This window comes from Asterias rubens, chromosome 2, assembly GCF_902459465.1.
Source record: "Asterias rubens chromosome 2, eAstRub1.3, whole genome shotgun sequence".
In the NCBI taxonomy this organism is placed as follows: domain Eukaryota; kingdom Metazoa; phylum Echinodermata; class Asteroidea; order Forcipulatida; family Asteriidae; genus Asterias; species Asterias rubens.
The window spans coordinates 11,654,006-11,667,579 of NC_047063.1; the positions used below are offsets into that span (position 1 = coordinate 11,654,006).

Genomic DNA, 13,574 nt, shown 5'->3' on the forward strand with positions numbered 1-13,574 from the left:
CCTTTTGTTTGTTTGTTTGTTTGTTTGTTGGTAGAAATGGAGCACGGTTCCTTCTGTCCACGTCAAATTGACATTCAAAAAGTTATCAACTAATCTGCTGTTTGTATTTACTTGTTGCCTATTTTCACCAGTCAGTCAATGCGTTTTTTAATGTGTGGTGATTGGAGTTCAAATAACTTGAAATAGCTAGTCTTACATGGAATACAAAATGAATACAAAATAAATATTTTAACAACATTTTTTTTATTTTTTTTATTTGAGTTCCTCCTCTGATCTAAATCCCTTTTGGGAGTAGGCCGTCGATCTTCTCACCAGCCATCAGTGCTTTCTCCATCTTGACCATCAAGTTGACGCCATCGACGACCATCTGTACCAACTTGACCTCAGACACACCGATACGGTCGGCGTTCGATATGTCAAAGGTTCCGTCAGTGGAAGCTGTATCTACACCACCAGTTCCTCGTTTCTGCAGTCGCAGCTTCTCAATCAAAGCCTCGAATTTCTCATGTTTACTGAGCAAAGGAACCTTAAGATGAACACCAGCACGGAGACCAGTTCCAAGGTTGGACGGACAGGTCAGTACAAACCCGAGATGTTCGTTCCACATGAACTCATAACCCTTGCTCTTAACAGAGTTCTCGACCTTCTTCAGACCGTCACAGAATCTCTCGAAGACCCTTTTCATGTTGCCACCGTTCTCCATGGAGATCACTCTGGTGTGGTCTTCCTCGTTAACCCAGACGAGGAAGTTCTTATCATCGTTGTGAAAGATGCCACGACCCTGCGGCCAGTCCCGAGCCATGTTAGAAGCAAGAAGCAGTGGCGAAACCGGTTTATCGAAAAGGAAATGATCATCAATCAACTTGTCTTGTGTCTCTGCTGACATACCTGTAAGCGGGTAATACTGTCCTTTCAGTGGGCCGTCGAGGGTAGAAAGGGCTTCAACACAAATCTTCTCGACGAGAGCCCTCTCGGCACGGCTGTTATGAGGAGGAAGTGATATTCCACGAATACATCGGCCTGTCCGAACCCGACTTGAGAGTACAAACGCTGGGTCCAAATCGGCTCCACCTTTGAGTTTAGACGCATCCAGATCAGTTGTATGTTTGGCGTTCTTGGGGTACCCGCCATGGCGAGCATCGATGACTGGGTCAAAGATATCTGCAAAGAGATCGTAGCATTCTTCGTCACCGGCAACAAGTCCAACCGTCATTATGAACGGGTGACCAGGGTTATCAACACCGGTCTGCATGCAGTTGTCCACGGTGAATCCAGTCTTGGTTTTCAGGTTGCAAAGCTTGTCGTAGATAGCTGGGGTCAAACATTTGGCCATGTAGTTGTTGTGTTTCTTTAGATCTGGGTAGTTGCTGCTCATGATCTTTGTCGGAGGTCTTGGTTTGCATGAGTCTGGGAGTAGGCTGTCTATGGTTTGACCTTTCTCCAGAGCCTTCTCCATATTGACGAGTAGTTCAACACCATCAATTACACTCTGAACCTGCTCAACTTCAGATGTGCCAAGACGGTCTAGATTGGAAATATCGAAGGTCCCATCGGTTGAAGCTGTATCAACACCGCCAGTACCTCTCTTTTGCAAACGCATAGCTTTGAGAACTTTATCGAAACATGGGTGTTGACTGACGAGAGGGAGTTTAACATGCACACCACCTCGAAGACCAGTGCCAAGATTAGACGGACAGGTCAGGACATATCCAAGATGTTCGTTCCACATAAACTCCTTGCCTGCTGTCTTCATTAGGTCTTCAACTTTTTTCAGTCCCTCACAAAATCGTGTAAACACCCGTTTAATGTTGCCACCCTTCTCCATGGAAATAATACGAGTGTGGTCCTCCTCATTCACCCACACCAGAAAGTTCTTTTCGGAGTTGTGCCAGATACCCCTAGCCTGAGGCCAGTCCCGGTCCATCTTCGCAGCAGTTAGGAGTGGAGAAACAGGCTTGTCAAAGAGAAAATGGTCGTCAATGAGCTTATCTTGTACTTCATCTGTCATTCCTTCAAGGGGGTAGTAAGTGCCTGCGAGGGGGCCGTCCAGTCCGGCAAGGGCATCCACAGTGATCTTTTCGATAGCAGCCCTCTCCTCCATGGTGCAGTGCGGAGGAAGTGCATAACCACGGATACTACGCCCAGTACGAACACGTGAAGAAAGAACATATTTCGGGTCGAGGTTATCACCCCCACGGAGGTCATCAGGGTTGAGGTTGGTGCGGTGTTTGGCATCTTTGGCATAGCCACTGTGTCTTGCGCTGATGACTGGATCTAACAACTCAGCAAATGCATCATAGGTCTCCTCGTCACCGGCTACAACTCCAACTGTCATGATGTGAGGATGGCCAGGGTTTTTAACCCCCGTTTCAATACAATCTGCAAGTGTGTACCCACTGGATGTTTTCTTGTCTTTCATATTCTTCCACATCTTGGTTGTCAGGCAGTGCGACATGTGGTTGCTGTGCTTACTGAGATCTGGGTAATCTACAAGGTCGGGGTCCACTTTGCTTCCTGGCATGAGGCTGTCAATACTTTTGCCAGCTTCAAGAGCCTTCTCCATGCTCGTCAATACATTGACACCATCTATCACCATCTGTACCTGTTGAACTTCAGAAGTGCCTAGTCGATCAAGATTAGATATGTCAAAGGTGCCATCAGTAGATGCTGTGTCCACACCACCGGTACCTCTCTTCTGCAGGCGAAGCTTGGCAAGAATCTCATCGAACTTTGCGTGCTTGGCGAGAAGTGGGATCTTCAGGTGAACACCGGCCCGGACACCTGTACCCAAGTTGGAAGGACAGGTCAGAACGAAACCCAAATGTTCGTTCCACATGTACTCATAGTTGTTGTTCTTCAGAGAAGCCTCTACTTTGTTCAGACCGTCACAGAAGCGGGTAAATACAGCTTTCATACTGCCACCTTTCTCCATTGAGATAACCCGGACGTGGTCTTCTTCGTTGATCCAGACGAGGAAATTCTTAAGATCGTTGTGCCAGATTCCTCGCGCATCGGGCCAATCGCGGGCCATGCGTGACGCAGTCAGGAGGGGTGATACAGGCTTGTCGAAAAGGAAGTGGTCCTCAATGAGCTGGTCCTGCTGCTCATCGGTCATTGTGGTCAGTGGATAGTAAGTACCCTTCAAGGCTCCGTCAAGACTTGACAGTGCCTTCACCATGATCTTCTCTACATCCCGTCTCTCTGCCCGGGTGCAGATTGGGGGGAGGGCGTATCCTCTGATGCTTCTACCGGTGCGCACGCGGCTAGACAACACATACTTGGGGTCTAGGTCGCCCCCAACTAGATTGTCTGGATTGAGGTCGGTCACATGCCTGGCTGTGTCTGAGTAGCCGCCGTGGCGATCACTGATGATTGGGTTGCAGAGATCAGCAAAGGCTTCGTAGCATTCTTCATCTCCTGCTACTAATCCTACTGTCATGATGAATGGATGGCCAGGATTGTCCACACCGGTCTGGATGCAGTTGTCCACAATACAACCAGATGAAGTGCGGATATCGAACAGCTTCTTATAAATATCAGGAGTCAAGCACTTCGCCATGTGGTTGTTGTGACTGCTGAGGTCTGGGTAGTTCGCTTCAGCTCTGTGAAAAAAAGAAAAGAAAACAAAAAGAGAGATTTATTTTAATAATACAGTTTCCATCATAATTCAATTGAAAGCTGCGGTTGCTACTCACGGATTCCGATAACAGGTACCAACAATACGGTAAATATAATAAATTCAATACAGCAGAAAAACATTAATATTGTAACATCAACTTGGACAGCTTTACAAGTTGGAAATTCATCCGACACAATCATTGACATTTGAATCATTAATTGAGCCGTTTCGTCGCCCAACCATGACCAAGAAGTGGCTTAGACATCGTCGTATAGCCGCGAAGGTCTTGACAAAAGGCTAACCAAGACGTTGATCCCAACTCGAATTCGTAAATGTCAACGGAACTTTGTTTGCATGCAACTGTCTTTACAGTGCGCTTATTGATTAGTTAGAGTTTGCCTCTGAAAAGCTGCACATCTTTTTTGAATGGTTCTTGGTTTTAAAAGTTTCATTTCGCCGAAACAATTTGGTTTACATATTTGTTTTCCTCTGCATGGACAAATTTTAACAAAGTTTTTACGTTTTCCATGGTCGTGACCATTGGTTAATTTGCCATTGTTTAATCACAGGCCATACAATGACCGACACAGGTATTGTTACGGCCGCGAAAACGCACCTCTTGCTTCGCTTTTGCAAATCACAACGATGGAGTGTAATCAAGGGAAGTCCTTGGTTTGACGGGTTGACAAACATGATTGTGAGTGCGTCTTCAATTTCAATAAATGGGCAAAAAACATTTAATTTTACGCTGCGCTTATTGCTTACACTTGGAAAAGTAAAAAGGTAGGCCTATTGATATGAAATGAAATTGTAATAAATTAAACTTTCAATTTCAACTTGGAATGTTTTGAATTTTTGTTCATTGTTATCGTTAAACACGAGCCTTTTCGCAACCACCGCTTCGGCTAATAGGCTAGCTCCTTCTATTATTTTAAAACAGTGTGTTTTCTGTACAGAACTCCCACATAGGCGGACGGGGAAAAAAGCCGTAGCACAAGACCAAACCGTAGTTTCAAAAAGGCCCTGTTGCACAAAATAAATTCAGCAGACAGGATTTGCATTTATGGTGTTTCAAAAAAATTAGCATCCTCGTCAAAAGATTGTTTTTTTTGTTTCAATGTTGGGTATATTTATTTTTAAAAAGTTTGTACCAGTGAAACTTTAATTTAACAAAATAAAATGTCTTTCGTTGAATAATAGCTAATTTTGTTTACGCACGATCGAATCGGTAATGTTATTGGGCTGCTGGTCACGCGACATTCACGAAACTTTTCCAAACATTTCCAAACGCGTGAATATTTAGATAGCCATCTCACTTGGAACTTTCACCGAGAGACACATCTTTGAGTGTTTGCCGATGATTTAAAGGAAATTTGTTTGTAGTCAATAAAGAGATCTTTTACAGAATCACACGAGAGGTACAAAACTGCAAACCATGGATGTTGTAAACACCTTAAATGTGTTGGCACAAATTGGGCCCAATTTCATAGAGCCAACGGTATAGTAGATTTTGTGATTACTGCGCGATTTCCGTTTCAGAGCGCTGCTGTAAACCGATAAGCAAACGAAAAGGAATGCTAACCTTACGGGGTGTGCCTATCTGCACAAAAATGAACGACAGTCACAATGCAAATATCCGCGGTGAACGTGAAGATAGAATTCACTAGGACACCGGCTGTCATCCGTTCGTAATGTTTCATTATTCAATGAAAAACTTAATTCTTCCAAAGTTTTTGAACAAAAGTATCACTTTAGACAAAGATTAAGATCCATGCAAGGAAGCAGAGGTTGTCCCTCAGAAAAACAAATGGCACATCGCGCGAATTTTAATCATGGCCATGTGCCCAACAGTGCAATGTTTGTCAGCCTATGCCTCTCTCAAAATTTCACGGGCGTTTGGAGAACTTTCGGAATCGTTATCTCCAACGATTACCTTTGGTTATCTCAGACCCACACGTGGATTGGAACGGGATGATCACAGCTAGACCAATAGACTTTATTGCAAATACCAATGCGCAAGCGCAGACTGTTGAATGAGGTGCAGTGTGGGATAGATATGGATCAAATTTGGATACCAGCTGGACCACAATGCACCTAATTCCAAGCTTTACTCTTGTATTTGCGAAAAGGTCTATGGAAGGTGATTGAACATTTTATTTTGTGTGAACACTATATAATATAGCTGTTAAATTTGCATCTGGGTTAAAGAATATAATTGTTGTTTACCTTAAGGTCGTGGGTTTGAATCCCACCCGAGTAATATGCCTGTGATTTATTTCCACAAAACTCGGGAAAGTACTTAACAACACACATCGGTTTTTAAGGAACCGGACACTAATGGTAATTATAATTATTAGCATTAAAATTCACTGAGTAACGAGCGATGAAGAGTTGTTTTAGTATTAGTATACAACATAAGTGGTAATTTTTCACTCAAATGAAGTATTGTATTCTTCTGAAAGCACACATCATTCTCTTTCAACTTTGAACAAGTTGAGCCCAAATTTTCAGCGTGTTATTATTATTATTGTGTTGGGATACACCAAGTGAGAATACTGGTCTTTGACAATTTTACCAAAACGTGTCCAGTGCCTTTAAAAAGTAAACAAGAGTGGTACTTACGTTTGGACGAATACTTTCACATTTCCACTTTTTGTGCCTGGAAATAATCATCAAAGAGAAATGTTTGTAAGTTTATAAAATAGTACTATGGTTTTAAAATTAGGACGCTGCATATAAACACATAATCAAGGGGCAACGTAAACAACGAAGAGAACAACCTTATAAATCTGTAAAACATTGAAGAAAAACAAGATTGTGAGGCAGCCGTGGCGCAGGTGAGCTGCCCCACCCCACCCCAACCTGGTGGTCCCCCACCCCTTTGTGCACACATTTCTTCTGATAGCGCCCTCTTTTGGTACAATACCTTTCAACCCATAGTTAATTTCCCAAATGCTTGTTTTGCTAAAAGGTGTATTCCAGAAGTAATTAAAACTACCAAAGTACAATGTATTTCCACAATAATAAAAGATTCTCGTGTGAAATGCGACAAATCGAACACCATAGCTATAGGCCCGCTGATATTGCGCAATCACGGCAATATGCGTCGAAGCACTTCCTAGATACGTTTTAGGATTTTTGATAAAAGTCATAAGATTATTGGGGGGGGGGGATAAAAACATCCATTTTGTTCATTATAAAATGATGTGTTATGGTATGAATAAAATAATATCATAAATTTGTTTCTGCTGTATAAGAACTTGGTAGGTTTTAAAGGCAGTGGATACTATTGGTAATAACTCAAAATAATAATTAGCATAAAACCTTACTTGGTAACGATTAATGGGGAGAGGTTGATATGGAAAACATTGTGAGAAATGGCTCCCTCTGAAGTAACATTGTTCTACGAATTTGATTTCGAGACCATAGATATAGAATTTGATATCTCGAAATCAAGCATATAAAAGCACACAACTTCGAGTGACAATGGTGTTTTTTCTTTCATTATTATCTCGCAACTTCGACGACCTATTGAGCTAAAATTTTCACAGGTTTGTTATTTTATGCATACTGTTGAGATACACCAAGTGAGAAGGCTGGCCTTTGACAATTACCAATAGTGTCTACTGTCTTTAAGTCATTTCATCAGGTGTGCTTCGTACCGCTGTGTACGTTTTGTATTTTTTTTTCCCAAAGCGCCCAAGGCCAGTCAGTCATTATGACAAAATAAAATTGATACCGCGTTCTAATACATTTCGTATAGAGTAGTTATTTTTTGTCAGTTGTCATTTATAAAGGAATGATTGCTTTCTCGTGCATTACAAAAACTACTAAACAGTGAAACGTATACAACCTGCACAACAAGTTCATGAAAAGTATTCGGTTTATATATTTTTGTATTCAAGCTTTACACGCCTGGTCAGGCAGGGACAACAGTACCACCCGCCCAACCTTCCCCCTTTCATTTTTTGTCTTTTTAATTACTGTTGTTGCCTTCGGTGCCTTATAGACCGGCAGCCCAGAGCACTTTGGTTAAAGGAACGAGGTACCAATATTTGAGTACAGGAACATTTAGTGGATAACCTGACATAGTCAGATATGGATGTCTGCCGGGGACCCCCCGCTGCGTGTAGCGCATGGACCCACAACAAAGAGGCAAAATAATGGGCTGGATCAAACATTCCGGGTACCACATGAAACCAAGTGGAAATGGTCATTACCATGATACTAAGTAAAAAATATCAACCGCCAGACAAATTTTCTGCTGCATTAGGTCTGCCAGACACCCCCTCCCCCAAATGTACAAACCTATGGGTTGAAATTAACCAGTTGTCAAATTAGCTCAGATTTACATGAAACTTTGTCTAACTGTTCCACTATGGCTAAAATGAACACAACCCAAAAAGTAAATCCATACTCCGTACCGTTACCGAGATACAGCCTCTTCAAATATGCTAAAATCTCCCCCTTTTGGAGCTCCGCCCCCGGCCGACACCGCGCGTCGTGGTGGTATTCTTTCAAACGTTAAGAGCCCGTAATTTAGTAACGACCCCAGCTGTTTGGCTGAAAGGTGTATGCTATTTAAGATGTGGCCCTTGATTCATAATTTGGCTGCACTGGGCCAGCCAGACATCCCCACCCCCGGGGTTAAACATCGGAGGAACGACCTAAAACCAAGTTGAAATTACCACTAGGCCTAATGCACTATTCTTAACACAAGACAATATCAGCCGACAGACAAAAAAATGTTGCTTCATTGGGCGCGGCCTGACAGACACCATCCCTCTCCGGGTTAAACATCAAAGGAACCACCTGAAACCAAGTTGAAATGACCAATAACACTATTCTTAATACCAGTATCAACTGCCAGACAAAAGTTTTGCTGCATTGGGTCCGACAGACACCTCCCCTCCCTCGGGTTAAACATCAAAGGAACCACCTGAAACCAAGTTGAAATGACCAATCACACTATTCGTAATACCAGTACCAACCGCCAGACAAAAGTTTTGCTGCATTGGGCCCGGCAGGCACCTCCCCAACCCCGTGGTTAAACTTCGTATGAAAGACCTAAAACCAAGTTGAAATGGCCAATATGCCTACAATACACTATCCTTTTACCAAATCAGCCGCTAGATAGACACAAGTTTTGTTGCATTGGGCCCGGCAGACAGCAGCCCCCCCCCCCCCCCCCCACCCTCATGGCCCCCGGGTTAAACACAGAGGAACCACCTGGAACCAAATTGAAATGACCAAGAACACTATGCTTCAACTGCAAGACGAAAGTTATGCTGTATGAGGTCCGGCAGACACCTCCCCTCTCCTTATGGGTATAAACAACAGAGGAACCCCCTGAAATCAAGTTGAAATGAACATTTTACAACATTCTTAGTACAAGTATCACATGCAAGACAAAAAATTTCTGCACTGGGCACGCCAGACACCCCACCCCCTGGGTTTAAGAATAATTATTGTTATTGGTCATTTCAACTTGGTTTCAGGTGGTTCCTCTGAAACCCCGGGGGAGGGGAAGTGTCTGCCGGGCCCAATGCAGCAAAACTTTTGTCTGGCAGATGATACTTGTATCAAGAATGTTGTTATTGGTCATTTCAACTTTGTTTCAGGTGGTTCCTTATGATGTTTAACCCGAGGGAGGGGAGTTGTCTGCCGGGCCCAATGCAGCCAAACTTTTGTCTGGCAGATGATACTTGTATCAATAAATGGCCTACCGTGTTAGTTCGCAAAGTAAAAGGAAAGCCACACAATTACGAGGCAATTATGTGTGGATCATTGTATTCTACTTTTGAAACATCTTTCTAACCTTGTGCATTGTATAACAGACGGTTACATTACGCTGTTAAAAGACCAACTCGACCGATCCAAGGCAACGTGTTCTTTAATCCTTTCTCGAGTTAGGACGAGGTTACCCCTTCTAATTTAGGTTTGGTTCATAATGCGTCCTACTTCTTTGGATACGGAACTTAACTTGTCCTAGTGACGATGTGACCTGTGTCATCACATGTTTACAACAAAAGAGCCACAGAGCCTGGACTTCCTGCAGGCAGGATTTGTACACAGCTCAATGGAAGAAAACATAAAATCTTATATTTTAAGGAGATTGCACTGTATAATTCTTATCATACTTTCATATCTCTTGGTTTTATTTGGAAATTATGACACAAAAACTTTCCTATAGGACCAGTGTAGTATATTGCCTGCCAGAATACTGAAAAAATATACAAGGTCACACTTATTGTAAACAAGGTTCACATGGTCTATAAGTTCTATAAATTAATCCTAAGTTAGGAAGAGTTGGTGAAATCGGTGGCACGCATTGTCATTAAGCACTTTATGTCTCCCTTTTCTAAAAATATCCCCCGAGAGCCTCAGGTTCCGCGTGTAATATGTCAGGTTTTATGTCATTACTCGAGTAACGCGGTCTGAAATTATATTCCCCATATTCTCCCTCCCAAACACTTTTCATAATGGCAAAAACTTATCATAAGCCCGTGAATATTTTGTTGGTAACATTTTTGGCATGTCTGGCGACCTCCACCCGCCCCATATAATTTCCACACTTTCTTTTGATTTGTTAGTATAGTAGGCCTACTGTGTATAGTTTGTATAGCAGGTATTAATAGTTATTAAGAAAACGACTCTCTATATATTATTATAGAAAAAAAACAAAGGGACTATCGTAGCGTCATACGTTATCGACCCTCATACATGTATGTTTTCGGTCCCCAACTTTGATTCCCGTTTACCGCGAGATTGTGCAAGCCGCACCGGTGACAGAAGCTATGCAGTTTACTCACAGTCTGTATTTTCATCAGGCTTAATCATGCTGAGAAAAAAGTTTCCTGTCGTTTGTTATGCTCAAACATTTATAAAATGATTGATTTTTGGTACTAATCACTAGTGCATTATTTTGCCAACATTCAAATGAGTCAAAGAAACATCATCCAACCTCGAAAGTTCAAAACATAATTACTATCTGCTAGATTGAATTTCATTCTGCTTTAGTCACTGGATGGATCACGTGAGGTGGTTACTATTTGGGATTCTATGGTGTGCCAATATGGGGAAAATATTAAAATATTTTAAGTGAAAATGACAAACAATTTGCTTTATTATTTACTAGGCCTACATACTATAATAAACTCCGATAGCGTAATAAATATTAAGTCTACATTAAAAAGAAAATATCATAGATTGGTTTCCTATCTCCTGAAACCAAACATTAATACTGGTCTGAAAACGGATTGTTATGAAGTGTGTGTGTTTCAAGGGGGGGGGGGTGTTTTACTTTCATGCCTTATGATATCTCTGTATTCATAGTAGCCAAAATGCCCTAGGACAAAAATGTAATTAAATTTGTTAAGTAGTAATTGAATAACATTTTTGATTTATTTTGCCATACTAGCTTCTGAATATTCGATAAAATACCAACCAATGAAAGGTGTGAAAACATATGACGTTGCTCCAATGTCGTGCACGCATAAGCACTGTTAATGGCGGACTGTCTCTCGCAACGTAAAACCAAAACTTAAAACATTTCAACACACCATGAAGTGTAAGTGTTATTGTAAAAAATTGGATAGATGATTTGAATTTTTTTTGTTTTAGTTTTTGATTGTGAACAATTTTCCTGTTATCCTACTGAAAACACATGACACCAGGGTACTTACTGCTGGCAGCGGCATCGTTGCCTTGGTCCTTCGTGATTACACACCCCATAGTGGTGGACATTTAGACGGCTACTCTTTGTAGGTGTGCTCAAACTTCCCGCAAACGCCAGCTGTATTTAGTTTAGTAAAAGTCTAAAACGCTTCGACTAGAAATTGACTTTGACTAGCCCTTTTAATAGTTGCTGTGAAGGTCGTCCACAATCGATGATCCGAGAAAGCTGACCGGTGGTCGGGCGCACGTAAAACAACAAAATTGTGTGTATTTTTATGATTGTATAACAAATGAGTAGTGTGATACACTAAACACACAAGAGCGCCGAGAATTAACTTTCTATTTGTACACAAAAAATCTCAGAAGTGACTCTTGTTTCCACTGGTTACAAAACAACAGCCGTTTTTGGTTGACGCGCACAGCTGGCATGGGGCGCGTACAGTGTGCGTACTTGTGCGTCATAGATATATAATATAATGCCTAGGAACAAATGGCTGCGCATATGCCAGAACTCACGTATGTACGCGCGGCCGATCTAGTTAATTCTATATCTATGATGTGCGTATGCTCTGCGGGCGCCACGCGCCGCATGCGCTGCTCATAGATATCGGCCGCGCGTACACACGCGCCATTGCCTGTGTAGAAACAGTTTTGGTTCGCCATGGACGCGGTAAAATGTCACGTGCTGACGGCAACGCGCAGAATAAAAATAATTGACAATGCCAGTTTCGTGTGACTAACAAGTAGGGTACATATTAAACGATCGTCTTAACATTGACTTAACATGTTTGTGCGTAGCTACAATGCAGTTCAAACTAACAAATTAACCAGTCAAGTTTTTAAATTCAATTAATTCAGTTCCATTCAGACACACATTTTATTTCCATACTTCTGTGAAAGGGTCGACAAGATGAAGCTGGAGTAAAGCAATGAAGACCTAAGCAGGATAAATGTAATGATAAGATAAGAGTATGTGACTGTTTTGATAAGTAGAACCTTGTAAAAAAAATACACACAGACAAACACAGAAAACACAAACAGACAGACCGACACGCAAACAAAAGAACAGACGAACATAAGACATGACAGCTGAAACAAGATAGATTAGAGACGCTTCAACGAACTCGTCATTATCGAAAGATATGAAAAAATAAATTAAAAAATAAATAAATAAATAAATAAATAAATAAACAAAAAAAACAAATAAATGATTGAATAATGATCGATGTTGCTACTGAGTTCTAAAGTAACCTGTACAATTCAGAGAATTTATCAAAAACCCATTTAGATGAAATTGTGTCGAACATTGAAGCTTAAGCAATTCCTGAAGGTATCCTTGAAGATTCGGATAACAACAAAATCCCCGAAGAAGAGATAAAACATGCTCTCTTTCAAATGAACGAAAACAAAAGTCTATGTAAAACGGCCTCACGGTAGAATTTTACCAAATATTTTGGTATATAATGACATCTTGGAATTATACAATGATTATTTTTAAGCAATTCTATGAGGTCCGCTCTGGTCAAACTTAAAAGAAGTTGAGGACCCGTCATGATTTGGCTCCTCGTTCTAGTCAAAATGTGTGTTTGGTCGTCGAAAGCATGCTCGTCACATCATTTCAAATGTTGCGCGTTGCCGTCAGCACGTGATTAATGGCAGCGCACAGGCTGAACCAGCGTATTGTACGCGCGACCGATCTAGTTATTCTATTCTATATCTATGGCGCTGCTGAGAGGTAAAAGTGTATCGATTAATGTTTATAAAGCTAAAACTAAATTGCAAGCTTTAATGATTATTTTTAGAATAATTTAAAACAAAGACTTGATTTGAAAAACCCCCACAAGTTTTCGTATGTTGTGTTTTCTCGCTTCAGTGCGCGCGAGACTTGCCCATTCTATTCCTTTTTGATCAACTATTAAGCTTCGTTCACCCATGGAGGTTCACCTCGGTTTCCAAAGGTGGTGGCCTTGGTGGTTATAATCCCACCGCACCATAAGTATTGACTGCTCGATTGTTATAATCACATTCATCTCTACAAATATATAATCCCTAGTCTTTCCTCATCAGACAGCATTCATGCAGGCCCCTATGCTTACTGCGCGATTTTTATCCTCATCTGCATCAGTGCCACACGCCCAATGGGAGACTTTCTGGGACGATAGAGGGCAGCAGACTTACCGGGTAAATCAATTGTTCTCAGAATTATGCGCATGTTCAGAACTACGTAAACAATGGAAATTTACCCGGTATGTCTGCTGCCGCCTAGCGTTGGAAAGTC

General features: G+C 41.6%; 1 protein-coding gene across 1 annotated transcript; it reads right to left on the minus strand.

Moving 5' to 3' along the window:
* Window positions 1–210: 210 nt before the first annotated feature.
* LOC117307045 (creatine kinase, flagellar-like) lies at window positions 211–11,365 on the minus strand. Its single transcript, XM_033791683.1, has 3 exons — window positions 11,293–11,365; window positions 6,242–6,254; window positions 211–3,602 (listed from the first exon to the last, which is right to left on the minus strand). Exons 1-3 carry the CDS (start codon window positions 11,363–11,365, stop codon window positions 275–277), a joined length of 3,414 nt encoding a protein of 1,137 aa, XP_033647574.1. The 3' UTR covers window positions 211–274.
* Window positions 11,366–13,574: the final 2,209 nt, after the last annotated feature.